This window comes from Colobus angolensis, unplaced genomic scaffold (assembly GCF_000951035.1).
Source record: "Colobus angolensis palliatus isolate OR3802 unplaced genomic scaffold, Cang.pa_1.0 Scaffold203, whole genome shotgun sequence".
Classification (NCBI taxonomy): Eukaryota; Metazoa; Chordata; class Mammalia; order Primates; family Cercopithecidae; genus Colobus; species Colobus angolensis.
Window position 1 is genome coordinate 3,885,605 of NW_012115189.1, and position 16,842 is coordinate 3,902,446.

At 43.7% G+C, this 16,842-nt stretch overlaps 1 protein-coding gene across 1 annotated transcript in view; it reads right to left on the reverse strand.

The window, feature by feature from the left end:
• Window positions 1-16,842, reverse strand: part of MDN1 (MDN1, midasin homolog (yeast)) — a 205,712-nt gene that overhangs the window by 29,579 nt on the left and 159,291 nt on the right. Inside the window, exons 66-81 of the mRNA XM_011941954.1 lie at window positions 16,528-16,623; window positions 15,797-15,891; window positions 15,356-15,477; window positions 14,311-14,457; window positions 13,382-13,491; window positions 12,356-12,429; window positions 11,668-11,866; window positions 9,102-9,264; window positions 7,109-7,255; window positions 6,080-6,206; window positions 4,637-4,742; window positions 4,000-4,115; window positions 2,569-3,054; window positions 1,755-1,981; window positions 1,066-1,221; window positions 726-889 (exon numbers count right to left, since the gene is read on the reverse strand). Coding sequence (XP_011797344.1) covers window positions 726-889; window positions 1,066-1,221; window positions 1,755-1,981; window positions 2,569-3,054; window positions 4,000-4,115; window positions 4,637-4,742; window positions 6,080-6,206; window positions 7,109-7,255; window positions 9,102-9,264; window positions 11,668-11,866; window positions 12,356-12,429; window positions 13,382-13,491; window positions 14,311-14,457; window positions 15,356-15,477; window positions 15,797-15,891; window positions 16,528-16,623 — 2,535 coding nt within the window. The remainder of the gene's footprint in view (window positions 1-725; window positions 890-1,065; window positions 1,222-1,754; window positions 1,982-2,568; window positions 3,055-3,999; window positions 4,116-4,636; window positions 4,743-6,079; window positions 6,207-7,108; window positions 7,256-9,101; window positions 9,265-11,667; window positions 11,867-12,355; window positions 12,430-13,381; window positions 13,492-14,310; window positions 14,458-15,355; window positions 15,478-15,796; window positions 15,892-16,527; window positions 16,624-16,842) is intronic.

The window sequence follows — 16,842 nt, forward strand, 5'->3', positions numbered from 1 at the left end:
ACGAGGTCAGGAGATCGAGACCATCCTGGCTAACACGGTGAAACCCCGTCTCTACTAAAAATACAAAAAACTAGCCGGGCGAGGTGGCGGGCGCCTGTAGTCCCAGCTACTCCGGAGGCTGAGGCAGGAGAATGGCGTAAACCCGGGAGGCAGAGCTTGCAGTAAGCTGAGATCCGGCCACTGCACTCCAGCCCGGGTGACAGAGCAAGACTCCGCCTCAAAAAAAAAAAAAAAAAAAAATAGAATGTTTATAAATAAATTCTGCTGACTGAAAGTTAGCACTGGAGGCAATGCTACAGAATAACATACAATGTTCTGCAAAGTAAGTTGCTTCTTTGGACTTACTACAAAGACTACAACTGCTTACTCTTCACTTACTGTAGTGGGAATGGTGTTTACATAGAGTGGCCGCCAAGCCTCCGTTGATAATGTCATCTGTCAGTAACATCAAATATTTGGGAGTGTGTAAGATGTGAAAGAATCCTAATAGATATTCTGAATGGTTAGCATTTCTGCACCTATGCATTTAACAATTAGCTAGCAAGCCCTAAGCTTTTCAAAGCTTGTCAATGACTTTGCACGTATAAATAAAGACACCAAGTTCTTAGTGATTTTGGCACTGAGGCCTGCTCTGGGACTTATCCACGTGCAGGGAGGTGAAGCCCGCTCTGCTTTTGCTCAGTGCATTCTGAAGAGGAAGAAGTCTGTAAAGAACAGTTAGTTACCAGGTGCTTTGCTGCTGTGCCATCCTCACCGTATGATTTCAACCTCTCCAACAGCTCGGAGATGGCAGAAATTATTTTCTGCACATGCAAAGTGCTCACATCGGCCCAGAAGTCATCCTCTAAGAGTTTTGTTAGATGTCCTGATTGCAGTCTCTCAAAGCCTGCTGCCTCATTCAGAGAAAACAACATGATGAATAACAGAAAACAAATCCTTTCATCTCTAGCCATGTAGTCATCTGTTTCTAACATCCATCCTTAACTATTTAGCCACAGAAATAAATCATCAAATACAAAAATTAAGACAGGCATGAAACTAATTTCTGCCTGATTTCAGACACACCGTACTCTTCTTGTGGGCTTGCTTGGTCAGTGTTCTCCTCTGCTTTTTCATTCTTGCTTTCTTCTAAGTTCTGGATAGCACAGAGGATGGCTCGGATAGCAATTTCCATTTTCTCTGAAAAATCTTCCACAAATCCTTCGTCCAACATTTGATTTCCTAGCAAGTAACATGGTGCAAAACAAACATACAAACACCAATCATTTGCTTTAGTGCCTCTGGAAATCATTAAAAACACTCATTTCTTGATGAGTCACTGAGTCAAGCTGTGCCAGATACAAAGAAGAGACAAATTCCTTGCCTCGATAAACTTACAAGTTTATTACCTTGTATTAAAAATTTTACTAAAATAATGTAAAAAATATGAAAATAACAGTTAAGACAGTATGAATAAACACTAACTTAGTCCAAATATCAGTGCCAAACTTTTTCAATCTAAGGGAAAACTAACAGACAGTGAGCTGATGCTGCCTTCCTATGTGTGTCACGAAGTATGTAACAGGCATCCAAACAAATGGGACAAAAAAGTTAAGAGCTGTGGATTTCAACCGCACCTCCCTGCCTCAGAACCCTGGACTGGACAGGTACGTGTAGCCCAAAACGTAATGTGTCTTTAGGACAATGAGACTTACATCTACAAGACATCATTTCTACAGTGGGCTTTCATTCCCTGACTGAACAATATTCCTTACCTCCTTGGCTACCTGAAGTAAGCAGATGTGTCTTCCAGGTAGTAAAGTCAGCCATGGCTTTACTAATTTCTCCTCTTACATATTCCAGACTTTCAACTAGTGCCATTTGTGAGTCTCTTTGCTCAACCTCCATCCCTGGAAGAATGAACAAGGACTCCAGGCCCTGCAAATGAACTGACACCTGGGACAAGCAACTCAGTGCAGAAGAGCACACTTCAAAATCTTTCCTGCAACAGAAATGCCACAATGTTGAAAGGAATGCATTACAATTCCCACAAACACACACCCCTCCCTGCAACCACTATAATATACGCAAGGTAGAACTCACCATAGCTGAAGTTTACAGCTAAACACATGCCACAGAGTGCTGTGCAGGTCCACTGAGGAACAGAGGACTGAAGCACAATTATTTTCATAATTTGATTCTATTACTAAACACCTAGGTTTAGTAATGGAATAAATTTAGTAATTTATTCCAATTAATTTATTCCAATAAATTTATTCCATTAATAATATTCCATTATCATTAGTCTTTGGTGTGATAGGCTTTTATTTTGGACCACCACAAATAGCAGGATGTGATTTGCTCTCCCTGTGGATTATTTAGGGCTTTGTCTGGCATCCTTTTGCTAACTAAAGTCTCAGAACCTGCAGATGACACTCCCTATCCCCCAAACTGACGAGTTCCCCAGACTCCAGGACTGTCTAAAAGCTTCTGCTTTCTGTTAACACCCTTCCCTTCCCATCCCCAATTTGGATAAGCACAATAAGAACCTAAGCACACAGAGAAGTGTAAAGACATAGACACGCTTACCAAGAATGAAAGAGAGTCTCACAAGACTGCTGCCTAATTTTGTCGACGTCAGCTTTCACTGTTTTAATGATTTTTAGCATCTCTGTTACTCTCGTAGTTGACTGTTGCCAAAGCTGATCCTGTTTCCGCATCCGGCAACCAGAGGGCAGCTGACTTCCAGGTACTGGAGATGGGTAGCTCAGATTGGAGGGAATTAGGTCTGGTACTACTCCACAAAGTTGTCCCTTGCTAAGGTTTGGTCCTTCCAGGCAGGGGGCAGGAGGCTGCCCCAGTGCCTGGGCATTGCCATGGCCTGGAGCTGGCCGTACACTGGGGCAGCACTGGAGGAGCCAGGAGAGCTGCTCGAGCAGGATCTGGCACTGCATGGCCAGGTGCTGCAGGCGCTCGGTCCACTGCTGCACGCCATCCTGAGGAGGGAAGGCCACGGGGTAGGCCAGGGGCCCCGTCAGCCTGCTGTGAATCTCTTGCACACAGCTGAGGAGGTTCCTGTACAGAGAAACCCATGGGAAAAACACAATGAATGGCACTCTAAACCATGTCACCACATTGTTTTAAAAGAAATTTGTGTTTCTGAACAAGCATGGGTTTTTTAATACAGTCAAGAAGGAAGAATCCCCCAGACAGGTAAAAAGTCTGTTAAAATGCCTCCCAAAGTACTTAAACCCATCTCTCAGTCTTTCAGGAGAAGTATCACGACACAATTACACCACTACAGTGACTTCAACTAGCATTATCTAGTGAATGTGCTGTACTTTGCTACATAAACCCTAATGAATGGAGGAGAAAATACCTGAAGCTAAAGTGAACAGTCTGGAAATACTGTCTCTCAGCCACGAATCCATTCAACGGATGACACCAACTTTCCTAACTGTCCTCATCTCTTAATGATCTGTTTCCATTGAGGAGCCTCCATGTATGGCTCAGATTGCCATTTGGGGGATCCCCAAAGCCTACCTAAGTAACAGAAGCCAACTCAAATCTCATCTGTGCCCAAGACTGTCCCACCCTAATACCATGAACACAAGCCTAACCATTGGCCCACATGGACTTTCGGCAATATATATTCTCATTCCAGACACAGGTATAGTTCAGCCATGACGCCCACATGGACTTTCGGCAATATATATTCTCATTCCAGACACAGGTATAGTTCAGCCATGACAATTTTCACTGCCTGACACAGCCCTGAAATCTCCACAGCTCCATATTCTCAGGAGGTTCAGTCAGAGCACAGAGGGAGAGGGACACTAGAAGCATATCACTGAAAACAAGGGGCAGAGCTAGGAGAAACCCTACCTGTCTCTTTGGGCCTTAAATTCATTTCACAATTAAGAGCATGTCTTATTCCTCTCCCCATGTGCAACAACTCTGAGCTGACTTGGATCTAATTCTTCTGAATTCATGCCACAAGCCCAACTCATCGGCTGATACCTGAGGATGATCCACTGCTCACTGAGCGTGGTCAGGGAGCGCCGCTGTTGGATGAGCATCTTCATCAAATGTGCTGAGAACCCTCTGCACCGCTCCACGTTGCCCATGCCCATTTCCTGGCAGAAGGAGGAAAAACATGCTGAAGGGGCTGCTGGCAAACACCCACAGATGTGCCTCTAGAAAGTTGTTTCTACTATAAGCATCAGACACGCTGCACTCTAGAGGTGACACATTCATTTTTTTGAGCAGTGTTTCTCCAATTATTCTTGCACCGATCATTGATATTCCATACAAAGGAACTGGATTTACCTCCAAAATGCATTTATTAGTGGTCTTTTCTCAATTCACAAAGGGAAGAAAGATCTAAAGATGGCATTCTCAATTTGAAGTTTTTAATTTTTCTTAAACATTAAGAAAATTTGTCCTGCTGGCAAGTGTAACAGAATTTATTTAAGGTGTTCTCTGATTTTGCACAAAATTACACTGATATTTATTTTAAGTTAAAGGATGTACTGCAAAAAGCTCAGTTCCACTAACAGGCTGTTATCACTTAACAAGGTCTGAGAATGCGGCCCTGGGATGAACAGAACAAGAGCTTTCCCTGAGCCCCTGCAAGACTCATGTTCTATCATTCTACCTTGGCAGGAGTTGCTAGTGCTGCGTTAAGCCTGGCATGCCGTGCAAGAGAGCGATAAAAATACTTCTGGCATCCATCCCATGAAGACGAGATTTCTGTAAGCAGCCTGGAAAAGATATCAACATCATTTACTTAATTAAAACCACGCTCTCCCACCCTGGATCCTGAAAAACTCAGATACTGGTATATTTGGCCATAACCAAGAGTCAGCTGTCTGAGGTGGTTTACTTCTATGAGGACTCATTCAGTGAGGCACTCATTAGTCCTTTACTTAACTTAGCACTGGAAGTATCATGAGGAAATAAATTTTGCTGACAATATGGTTTCTTCAATGAAATCTTCCTATCTTGGCAGTGGAGGCTAGGGGGTCATAAACTCTGATGCCTACAGGGGCCAGGCAAATAACGTAAGAGGACTGAGGACAGCCAAGCACAAAATGATGCATGGCAGTGACAGCTGACCTCAATGTGGGGAAGACACAGGGGTTGTTGAGGGTTCAAGTAAGCTGCAGAGCATGTGTCCTTTCAAAAGGAGGAAACTACTATTCAACTACAACACTGCTGACCAAATGGGAATGCAAGCCTACTTGGCAAATTTTCCTGAAAACCCGAAAATCCAGAATACTTATGTAAAATTTCCCTTCCACAATATTCTGTTGAATTCAAATTTAAAGCCCTGGGAGGGCCAACTGAGCAAATAAAACACACATGTGTACTATACCCAGTTCATGCAAAGCATCATTCACAACATCCTCTGCAGTGCTGTAAATACAGGTAGCTCTGCCTGTCTCAATAGTGTATGGACTTGCAAATTCAATAACATTAGAACTTATGAGGAGTGTATGTATATAGAGCAACTAAAAATATACCATTTTCTATTAGATTTCCACACATATGATCAAATGAAGTGAGTAGACCTCAGGAAAATCAAGACAAAAAAAAAAAAAAAGAAGAAGAAGAATGGAGAGGTGAATGCAAGGAAGAAAGAGAAAGAAAAGAAATGTTTTTTTTGAGACAGTCTTACTTTGCTACCCAGGCTGGATTGCAGTGGTGTAATCTCAGCTCACTGCAACCTCTACCTCCTGGGTTCAAGCAATACTCCTGCCTCGGCCTCCTGAATAGCTGGGATTACAGGCATGTGCCACCATACTTGGCTAATATTTTGTATTTTTTAGTAGACACAGAGTTTTGCCATGTTGGTCAGGCTGGTCTTGAACTCCTGACCTCAAGTGATCTGCCCACCTCAGACTCCCAAAGTGCTGGGATTACAGGGATGAACCACCGCACCCAGCTTCATGCTTTCATTTGAATGTCCACCAGGAGTCAGCTCCTGAGCCAGGCACTTTTGGTAGCCACAGTGGTGTTGCTATCCCCATTTTTGCAAATGAGGATAAGTTTTAAATTACTTGTTCCATTTATAAGTAGGGAAAAAAAACAGACAAACCTAGAATCAGCCTCCCGAGTGCTGCTGACGATGGACAATGCGCTCCGGAGATCTAACGGGTGAAGATGAAGCATCTCTTGAGGATTTTTTGAACGGGCCCATGCAAGACCTTTGCGATGTGACAAACCTAGGAAATAAACAGCATTTGTTTAAGCAAAGATGCTTAGAAGAGAATGGATGTGCCCCCCCTTTCTCTTGCTACTCAAAGCAAAGTCTTCTAAACAGCATCACCTGAGAGCTTGTTAGAAATGCAGACTCTCAGGATGCACCCACACCAACTGAAACAGGATCTGTAGTGGCACTTCCACAAGATTCCCCAGGTGAATTCACATGCACGTTCAAGTTTGAGAAGCACTGTTCTCTACGTTATGCAGCAAACAATGGTACAGCATGCAGTGACAGAAATTTTAAAAATACAGATTCTGCCAGGCGTGGTGCTCACGCCTGTAATCCCAGCACTTTGGGAGGCTGAGGTAGGCAGATCACAAGATCAGGAGATTGAGACCATCCTGGCTAACACGGTGGAGCCGCGTCTCTAGTAAAAATACAAAAATTAGCCGGGCGTGGTGTAGTCCCAGCTGCTTGGGAGGCTAAGGCAAGAGAATCGCTTGAACCCAGGAGGCAGAGGTTGCAGTGAACCAAAATCACGCCATTGCACTCCAGCCTGGGCAACAAGAGGCAGAGGTTGCAGTGAGCCGAGATTGCACCACTGCACTCCAGCCTGAGTGACAGAGCGAGACTCAATCTCAATAACATAACATAACATAACAACACGTAACATATAACATAAATAAAAATATAGATTCTGAGAAACCTCATACAAAGCGGAAAGTATCTGGGAATCATAGATGGCTGGTCATAGGATTTTCCTGCATGTGAGTGGAACTCTTAGACATCTGGAAACCTTGCCTGTACCTTCTGTTGTCCACTATCTCAACTGTCTATGGAATTTCCCCCAAATCAGACATATCATTTCTCTTCGTAAAAGTTGGTGACTACATTTCACTGGGTTTCAAGTGAGAACCTTACCAATTTTTGCAAGGTGTTTAAAGAGGTCTGACAAAGCTCGCTGTTTTTGCATGAGAATGTGCTTGGCTTCTGACCGCTGCTTCTCCTTCTCTGCAGAGGGTTCCACCTTTAAGCTCTGCAGCTCACTCACAGAGGAAATCACTTCACCTGTAAGAGAAAACAAGGTGGGGAGGGGAGACAATAAGAAAATCCCAGGGGTCTGGTAATGTGTTTGTTACCCAACACCAGGGACCTTTTGGAGAACAAAGGCCAAGTATCATTCATCTTTATACCCTGGGTACTTAACACAGTCCCTAGCATTTGGTAAAATCTCATTAAGTGTTTTAACCAAACTGGTCAAGGTGTATGGAAATAGAAAAATAACATACAGGATTTCAAGTCTCTTGACAATAACAACCCAAACAGCAGCAGTCATTCTTTTGTATTTAGGGGTTTTATAATCAATCAAGCAAATGCACTTATTGAGCACCAACTATGTGCAGTGCATTATACTAGAACTTTATAATCACTTGAAGGAAATTTCAGATTAATGTATGTTGAGTTTCCACTTATAGCTAGTACGTGGTAAATTCTCTTTTCATGTGCACAACTTCAGAAGCACCTATTTGTAGCTCCATTTTACAGACTTCAAGAAAGGCTCAGTGAGGTCTAGTCACTATTTGAAGGCCATGTGGTTAATGAGTAGATGAGCCAGGACTTGAACACTGGCCTACCTTACTCCAAAGCCCAAGTTCTTTCTATACAGCACCAAGCTGCCTTCCTGAATACACGTGGGTACCAATAACACAAGGGTGCCGCCTCCCTGCTGCAGGCAGTGTTATAGGCTGGGTTATGTCTTCCCTTACCCCTCAATTCACATGTTAAAAGTCCCAACCCCTAGAACTTCAGAATGTGACTATAGCTGGAGACAGGGCCTTTAGAGAGGTAATGAAGGTGAAATGAGAACGGGCTCTAATCTAATCTGACTGAAGTCCTTAAAAGAAGAGATCAGGACACAGAACACACAGCTGAAGAGTGACCACGGGAGGACACAGTGAGAAGGTGGCCATCTGCAAGCCAAGGAGAGAGGCTTCAGAAGTAATCAACCCTGCTGACGCCTTGATCTTGAACTTTTAGCCTCACACTGAAGCCACCCAGTCTGTGGTACTGCATTAAGGCAGCACTACCAGCCAAACACAGGCAGTCACCAGTGAGTACAAGGACACCGAAGACATCAGACTGACGGTGCGGGAGAGTTAGAGGATAAGGGAGGCTTCACATCCCGCAGCGCGTCCCCTCTCCAGGAGATGCAAACGGATCTGTATTCCACTCACCCCCATCTCCAGGCTTGAGTCACCTTGAGCAACACTGACAAGTTTTAAAAAAAGAAGAGCTCCGAGATTAGATGCAACCTCATTAAAAGAAACCCAGCCTCACTGACAGCACACTCACTGCGGGTCAGGGGTAGATGGGTTGAAGGAGGTAGTCAGAGGCTGCCAGGGGCCCAAACATTCTATAAAATTCTGGGCTCCCTTCCCAGCTATTGCTGTGTTACACTATGAGATCTTGGCTCTCACTTTCTCTGAGCAAAGACAGCCTGAGAAATGAAACTGCTGTGCCTCTCTGAAGTGAAGAAAGCAAGAAGATGGGGATGAATCCTCCTCAAATGAGACAACTTCTTGACAGTGGGGACAGCTTAGACACTGGGAAATCCACCTCTGTGCCCCTTTACCTGTAACGCCAACCAACAGGAACTAGTATAGACAAGGCGCTCATAAAAGATGGCACAGTGCCAGGTTACATGAGAGGACGACAATGTGAAAATTATGACTGTGTGTTCTCAGTAGGCTCCTGTTTCTGAGCTCTGTGAGTTTTTAAGCCCACTTGCTTATTCAGTCAACTGTTCAGCACTACACAGGATATCAAAAAAGGACACAGGTGCCACATTCTCAGCCCTCCTGCGCCACTGGGGAAAACAGAAAGATCCACCCTTGACCTGGATGCTGGCACCCACCTGTGAACTGATCAAGGCCCTCCACAAGGCAAGGCAGGGGGCTCTCCTTCATGAACGTCAGACACATCTTCCTCATGCGTTTCCTGAGTTTTGGCAAGCGACACAGAAGCTCCCCTTCGAAGCCGGAAGGAGCAGTGCCCTGACAGCACTCTGGAATTGTGGCCTGTGAGACAAAGGACAGGTTAGCCTCACTGCCAAGAATGGCAGGCATCATTTTAACCTGCATAGGAATTAAATTTAATTGTTGCACACACAAACACATCCCTAGTTCAGCAAATATTAAATTATCACCATGTCCGAAGTCTCATGAGAACAAATATAGCATCACTAAAATTAAGAGAGACATACTGCAGATATTTAGAAAACCGTATTACTGCTCCATATAAGATCACTATAACGGAAGGATCCCCATGCCCCTACATCCAGCAATGCTTGCTATGATAGCCACAAGGAGCCTCCAGTTCTGAATTATGAACAGAGTAGAATGAATAATATCATTGCTGCCCTCAAGGTGCTGAGCCACTTTGTGTTTCTCAGACACAGTAGCCAGGCGAAACTGGTTCTACTCCTATGACCATTTACCCCTAAGCAACAGTTCAAATTTCAGGAATTCAGATTTCTTTCCTTTTTTTTGAGACAGGGTCTGGCTTTGTCACCCAAGCTGAAGTGCAGTGACCTGATCTTGGCTCACTACAACCTCCGCCTCCCAGATTCAAGCAATTCTCGTGCCTCAGCCTCCCAAATAGCTGGGATTGCAGGCATGCATCACCACGCCCTGCTATATTTTGTATTTTTAATTGAGACAGGGTTTTACCATGTTGGCCAGGCTGATTTCGAACTCTGAGTCTCAAATGATCCGCCTGCCTTGGCTTCCCAAAGTGCTGGGATTACAGGCATGAGCCACCGCACCCCAGACACAGGAATTCAGATATCAAATGAAGGGAAGAGCTTTCGTCCGTCAAGGGCATATTTTAGTTTTCTCCTGAACTTCCTATGTTGTCATTATCAGCAAATCAAAATTGTTGATCAGAATGACAGAAGCAGTGAGCTGACAAATACAGTCAAAAGAAAATAAATTTGGTAGCCATATCGTATCTCTGCAGCCATCTTATGGCTATATGTTCAGTTTCTATTATGAGTTTTGAACAACTAAAATGACAAAAATAGCTTAAGGACGTTCATTACTAACTCTGTGAACCTCAGTAGGAAATACAATAAGAAAACAAAACTAATTACTATTTAAAAAGTAATTTTTTCTGGGGAGACAGGGTCTCATGTGTTGCCTAGGCTGGTCTCAAACTCCTGGGCTCAAGTGATCCTCCTGCCTCAGCCTCCCAAGGTGCTGGGATTACAGCCGTGAGCCACTATGCCTACCCAGAAATTACTCTCCTGAAGAGTGCCTTCCAATCCTGGAGCTCCCCACACCCAAGGACATGAAGCAGGAACATCCATTCTATAACAGACCTGCTAACTCAAGATTTATCACTGTTAAATTTTCAGAAATTTTGCAAGCCAAATCTTAACTGTTGGTTCTTGAAATTGGTCATAATGGGAGTATTTACACCACAGTAATCAGCATCTGCTATAAACCAGCACATCATGGCACATATTCACACCCTGTGCAGTAGCTTCCTCATGTGGTAGCCCACAGACATCTTCAATGGCATATTCTTAAACTGATGCTTCAAATCTTTGCTCATAGCAGATGAAATGTTCACAGGTAAAAGCACAATTATTTCTCACAGGCTGACATTAAATTTTAAGCAGCAAGGCCACGTGTGATGACTCACGCCCATAATCCCCGCTCTTTGGGAGGCAGAGGCAGGGAGGATCACTTAATACTCAAGTCCGGCCAGCGCGGTGGCTCATACCTGTAATCCCAGCACTTTCGGAGGCCAAGGTGGGCGGATCAGGAGATTCAGACCTTCCTGGCTAACATGGTGAAACCCCATCTCTACTAAAAAATACAAAAAATTAGCCAGGCGTGGTGGCAGGAGCCTGTAGTCCCAGCTACTCGGGAGGCTGAGGCAGGAGAATGGCCTGAACCCAGGAGGCGGAGCTTGCAGTGAGCCAAGATCACGTCACTGCACTCCAGCCTGGGTGACAGGGCAAGACTCCGTCTCAAAAAAAAAAAAAAAGACTAAAAGTTTGAGACCAGCCTGGGCAACAAAGTGAGACCTCATCTCTACAAAAAATAAAAAAAAAAATTAGCCGGGCATGGTGGCATGTGAATGTGGTCCCAGCACTCAGGAGGTTGACATGGAAGGATCATTTGAGCCCAGGAAGTTGAGACTGCAGTCAGCCACAATCATGCCTGGGCAACAGCATGAGACTCTGTCTCAAAAAAAAGCAAAAAAAAAAAAAAAAAAACCTTTTACCAACGAGATCAAGATTTTTTGCCTTATTTTGCAGGCAAGTCAGGCAAATAAATACATACTATATATGTCCAAAGAATAAGATTTCAAAGGCATTTTCTTGTCTAGTACTGAGGCATGCCTTGCACATAACACATAGATCCCACTTGACCGGCTTGGGAATAAGCCAGCACTGTCCCACAACCAAGTACCTGCCCAGCTGCTGGTTGAGCTAACAGAGTCTCCCTCAGTGCCCTGTTCAGATTCTGAATGGAAGACGGTTCAACTGCAGCTCCATCTGTTGGCCTGGGCAAAAAGTCAGGCTGTTCTTCTTTGTCGCTCTCCACCAGGGATGACCGGCAGGGTTCACTCAGGACTGCTTCAAATTTCTTCATGAATTTAAAGAGGGTCCTGTCCCCAGGTAATCACAGAGATAAGAAGAAAAAAATTGGATTAGCAAGTGAAGAAATACAAAATATACATGATCATGCATCCATACATAATTTAATACCCTGTACCTTTTATATACAGTGATCTCCCTAAATATTAATAGTTGTTTTATTTTTAAGAGAAAAAGTATGGCAGTTATTTTTATCCTCCTTTTCTAGAAGAGAAACTAAAGCCAGAAAGAATGGGATTGCTTTGCTCAAAGTATACAGCTAGTGGGTGGCAGAAGACTTGAGACATGCTTTGTCTCAAGGCACACCAATCCTTACTGCAGGTAGACTTTGCTCAGAGAAGAAGAGGGTGGTGTTGAAAGCAACATCAAAACAATCAAAGTGTTATTTTTTGAGAAGTTTAACACACTTAATATTAAGTCAGGTTATGGTAACTATGTAGTCTTGCTCCCAACCACAAAAATTCTATTTTGGTTGTCCCCAGTTTTAAAAGACAGATTACCTGTGTGTCTTTTCTACAGATTGTTTAATGGACCAGAAGCTGACATCATTCCACCTGGAAATCTTAACAAATTCCTGTAAGATAAATGATGTTCAAGAAATGGCTTTATAAAGCTACTGTGATTCTGTTTCTTTCTAGATTTCTGTTCAGCAAAGACCCACTCTATCCCAAACACAGGACTGTGTGTCAGTGAACAAGTAAAACAAGTCTGAAAAAGAAACCATGGGCCAGGTGTGGTGGCTCACACCTGTAATCCCAGCACTTTGGGAGGCCACAGTGGGCGGATCACAAGGTCAGGAGATTAAGGCCATCCTGGCCAACATGGTGAAACCCCGTCTCTACTAAAAATAGAAAAAATAGCCAGGCTTGGTGGTGTGCACCTGTAATCCCAGCTACTCAGGAGGCTGAGGCAGGAGAATTGCTTGAACCTGGGAGGCAGAGGCTGCAGTGAGCTGAGATCGTGCCACTGCACTCCTGCCTAGACAACAGAGTGAGACTCGGTCTCAAAAAACAAAAACAACACGTTTTGGTCTCAAAGTGATTTAAAAAAAAAAAAAAGGGAGAGCTGCTATAGTCACTAAGTCACCTGACATATACTCCAGCTTAGGAACCGCCAAGTTAGTCACGTCCCTTGTAAAATGGTTGGTTCCACAACCACTGGGAATATCAAAAAGAGAGGTCCCTCCTTCCTCCGTGGTAATTCAATGGTGTGTGGACCAGCACGACATGGCATAGCTCTGAGGTGGGAGACAGGCCTGGGCAAGACCAGGGGAGCACAAACAGATTTCTGTGGCAGTCCTCTGAGGAGGCTCTGACTGGCCACTCCACCAATCCCTCACACATTCTGCAGGTGACAAAAAAAGTCAATGCCACCGATGTACATATTGCCATCCTCCCTAGCAGTGGCAATGCTTTCCTGTATTCCCCTAGGTCCCTGCCTCAGTGTTAAATGGACAACAGGGTTAACGAAAGAGAATTTGCTGATTTTGTCCTCCCAAGAGTGATCACGACAGCTGTTCATCTTACTTTAAGTTCTTTTTCTAGGGGGGAACGAAGTTCCACAATTTTGGCCTGGACCCGGTCAAAGAATTGCTTGTAATAATGGTACAAATTCCATAGAACACTGCAAAGTGAATCTGGAAGAAATGAAAAGGAAACAAAAACACCACACTTGCTGCATGTGCTACTGGTGCCAGCTGTGGCCTTCATATTTCAGTGATAATCCTTCCTCATTACTCTCTATGCCATGAGATTACACTGAGTTTCACAGGCATGTTATTTAGGGATCCTGTCTGAGTTTAGCATTTCCCAGAGATGCAGGCTGTCAACACTCCCCTATTTTTCACTTCTGCTTATAACAGATTTTTTTTGCACTTTTTTTTCTTGAAGATGATGTACTCCTAGGTTCTTCTAAAATCAATGTCAAATTCTTTCTGTGAATCTTATTGTAAAATCAGAAGAAACTGAGCTTTTTTAAAAAGATGGCATATTAAGCAGTTCACCTCAAATGCTCATTCACGTACAATCTATACTCATCTTGTAGTAAGACTTTTATCCCAATTGCTGTGGTCAGGGATAGTACTTGACAGCGGGCAGTTTTATGTGCAGTTCCTTGACAGTTGGCAGTGCTTTCACTGGATGAAAGAAACTAATAATGGCCTGGATCAAGCAGCAGCTTAGCAGGACATTTATAGTGTCTAGACAGAGAGATGTGCTGCCTCAACATGCTAGGTCCTGAGATCTTCACCTGGCAATTTACTTCTGCCAGAGCTCACTAGTCATCTGCACCTCATTTTGAATGTTCTTCTCTATATCTAATGTGAATCGCATTAAACATAACTATGTCTTATTTAAAACCTAGAGTGCAACGAGGCACCTGTCTCATGTAGAAAATTCAAAGCCTAACTCATTTTAGTAATGCAATGTCAAAGGAAAGGGAAAAAAAAAATCCTCACCCTTTCCTTCAACCTGTGGCATCAGCAAGACGTGACAATGGAAAACCAGTAACATCTGAAGTCGCACATGGAACTCTCCCAGCGAGGATCCTTCAATAAATGCTTGTAACGTGCTGACCAACAACATCAAGGTCATCTGTTTGTCATCTTTAAAAATTCAAAGAGGAAAATATATATGTTCCTTCAACCATGACGTGCACGCAATCTATTTGGGATACTATGGATGGCCAAGAGGTAGACATCACAATGTGAAGCTCTCAAGCAAGGACCACGGCTAAATTCTAAGCTGATTTAAAAGTAGCAGGCCAGGTGTGGTGGCTCATGCCTGTAATCCCAGCACTCTGAGAGGCCAAGGCGGGTGGATCATTTGAGGTAAGGAGTTCAAAACCAGCCTGGCCAACGTGGTGAAACCTCGTCTCTACTAAAAATACAAAAATTAGTCAGGTATGGTGGTGGGCACCAGTAATCCCAGCTACCCAGGAGGCTGAAGTAGGAGAGAATCGCTTAGGCCTGGGAGGCGGAGGGTGCAGTGAGATGAGATCGCACCACTGTACTCCAGCCTGGGCAACAGAGCAAGACAAAAATAGATAAATATAAACAAATAAAAGTAGCCGCTGCACACAGGGCATGTGTTAAATGCACTCACAGCAAATTATGAAAATGAATTATAAGATGCTTGTCACAAGTATAAAAAAAAAAGACTGTTCATTCAAGCATATTGGCTACTACCTACCCAAAAGTCAACTTTCAGTTGACTTCTATCATGGACATAGAGAAGAAGGAAACCTTATCATATGACTGGTTCTCTAGACTTTTGGAGAAGACATTTAAACCTCTCAGACTTTTGTTATTATTCTCTCAGTTAGACAAGCACGATTTACAGTTTTCTTGGCTGACCTCTCAAAAATATCATGAAGTCAAATGAGAGGCATTCCCATGAAATCAGTGTAGCAGGAGAAGCGAGAACAGGAAAATCTTACACTTTGCAGCACTCCATTTAGCTGGGAAGCTCTAAGTGGGCAGGAAATGTATTGCCAGGCATTACCTTCCTGTTCTTCTGTTTGTTCCTGCATGTGCTTCTCAAGCATTTGATAGATGGAGAACCAGTGCTTGGTCGATTTCTCGGTGTGGCGCTTCATAGTATTATCCAAACTCATGGACCAGCAGCTGAAATGAGAAGAAGCCAAGGAGGCATTTAGGGAACCCATTTGAAATATCTGACTCCAGAGATGCAGAGGCTACATGCTTACTATCCTCTCCTCCCAAATGGAGATGGAGGAGTCACCCCGTTTCCTCCCTCAAGAATATATGCTGTTGTCTGGACTGTATTCAGGTGATTTTAATGCCCTACTGTTAACGCTGTGATTAATAACTGAAAAGCACATTCTGTAGCTGTAATACTATATAAATCCTGAAGAAATTTAAACTAGCAAAAAACAAAAGCCCTTACAACCTAAGTTTAGGAGAGGGAAGGAGAGTCACTTACTTCAGCTCCAGTTTACGCCACCGAATGATCATCTGACTGATCAAATCAAGATGTTTCCGCAAAGACAAAGTTCGACTTGCATTTTCCTCCCAATCCTAAAGAAACAAAGATAAAATTTACTATGGACATTATTCAATGCCATAATCACCTCCTCCCTCAAGAACATCTTGAACTTTGCTTGACTGAAGACTACTGGGCCCTTAAACAACTTGTACCAACTGCAGGAATGAATTTAGTGTATCTAGCTTCAAGTTCTTTCTGTTCATATGACAGAACTCCACCAGAGCCAAGTTTAGAGGCTGGCAAAAAAGCACAGTGTTTACAGACTGGAGTCTGAATTTGTGCTGTTTGCTATCTGACCTAGAACAAAGACATGTGGCCCTTTCCTGTCCAATGAGGAGGCAACAGCTGACTCAGGCCATGAAGGCACTGAAGGGGATAGTGTATGTGGGCACTCAGTTGGACTGAAGGCCCACCTGGAAGGCTGGAAGGAGTGCACCCTCATTACCGGTGGATACTGCATCCCACTGGATAAAAGGCAAGGCAGCTAAACCTCACCACAGGGGCAACGGCCTCACTGGCAATGATCTCACCCCATGCCAGAAAAACGAAGGATGTTTACCTTTTTCCAGCCGAAACTATAATTTTCTGTCTAACAACAAAGGTGCCACAAGATACATCTTTTGCCAACTGACCACCAACAAAAATGAGGAACAGAGGGATTAGCTCACCTGTGCCTTTGCCAGAAGGATCTCTAAGCCATTCAGGAACTTTGAGATGGGACTGGAAAGTGGGAAATTACGAATTCTGTCCACTACAACCAGGAGCTGCAGAAATAAAGATTTGGGTATCTCAGTAGGAATACCAGTGATCCAAAGTCACAGGGTACTGAAGAGAGTCCTGACCAGAAGTTTCCCCACAATTCTCTACTTTTAAAATACCTCTGAATAAACAGAGCAACATGGCAACATTTTATTATGTGGTCAGCAACTCCTAACCAACAAATAAAATTAACAGAATCCCCAAACATCATTTATAAAAGAGAA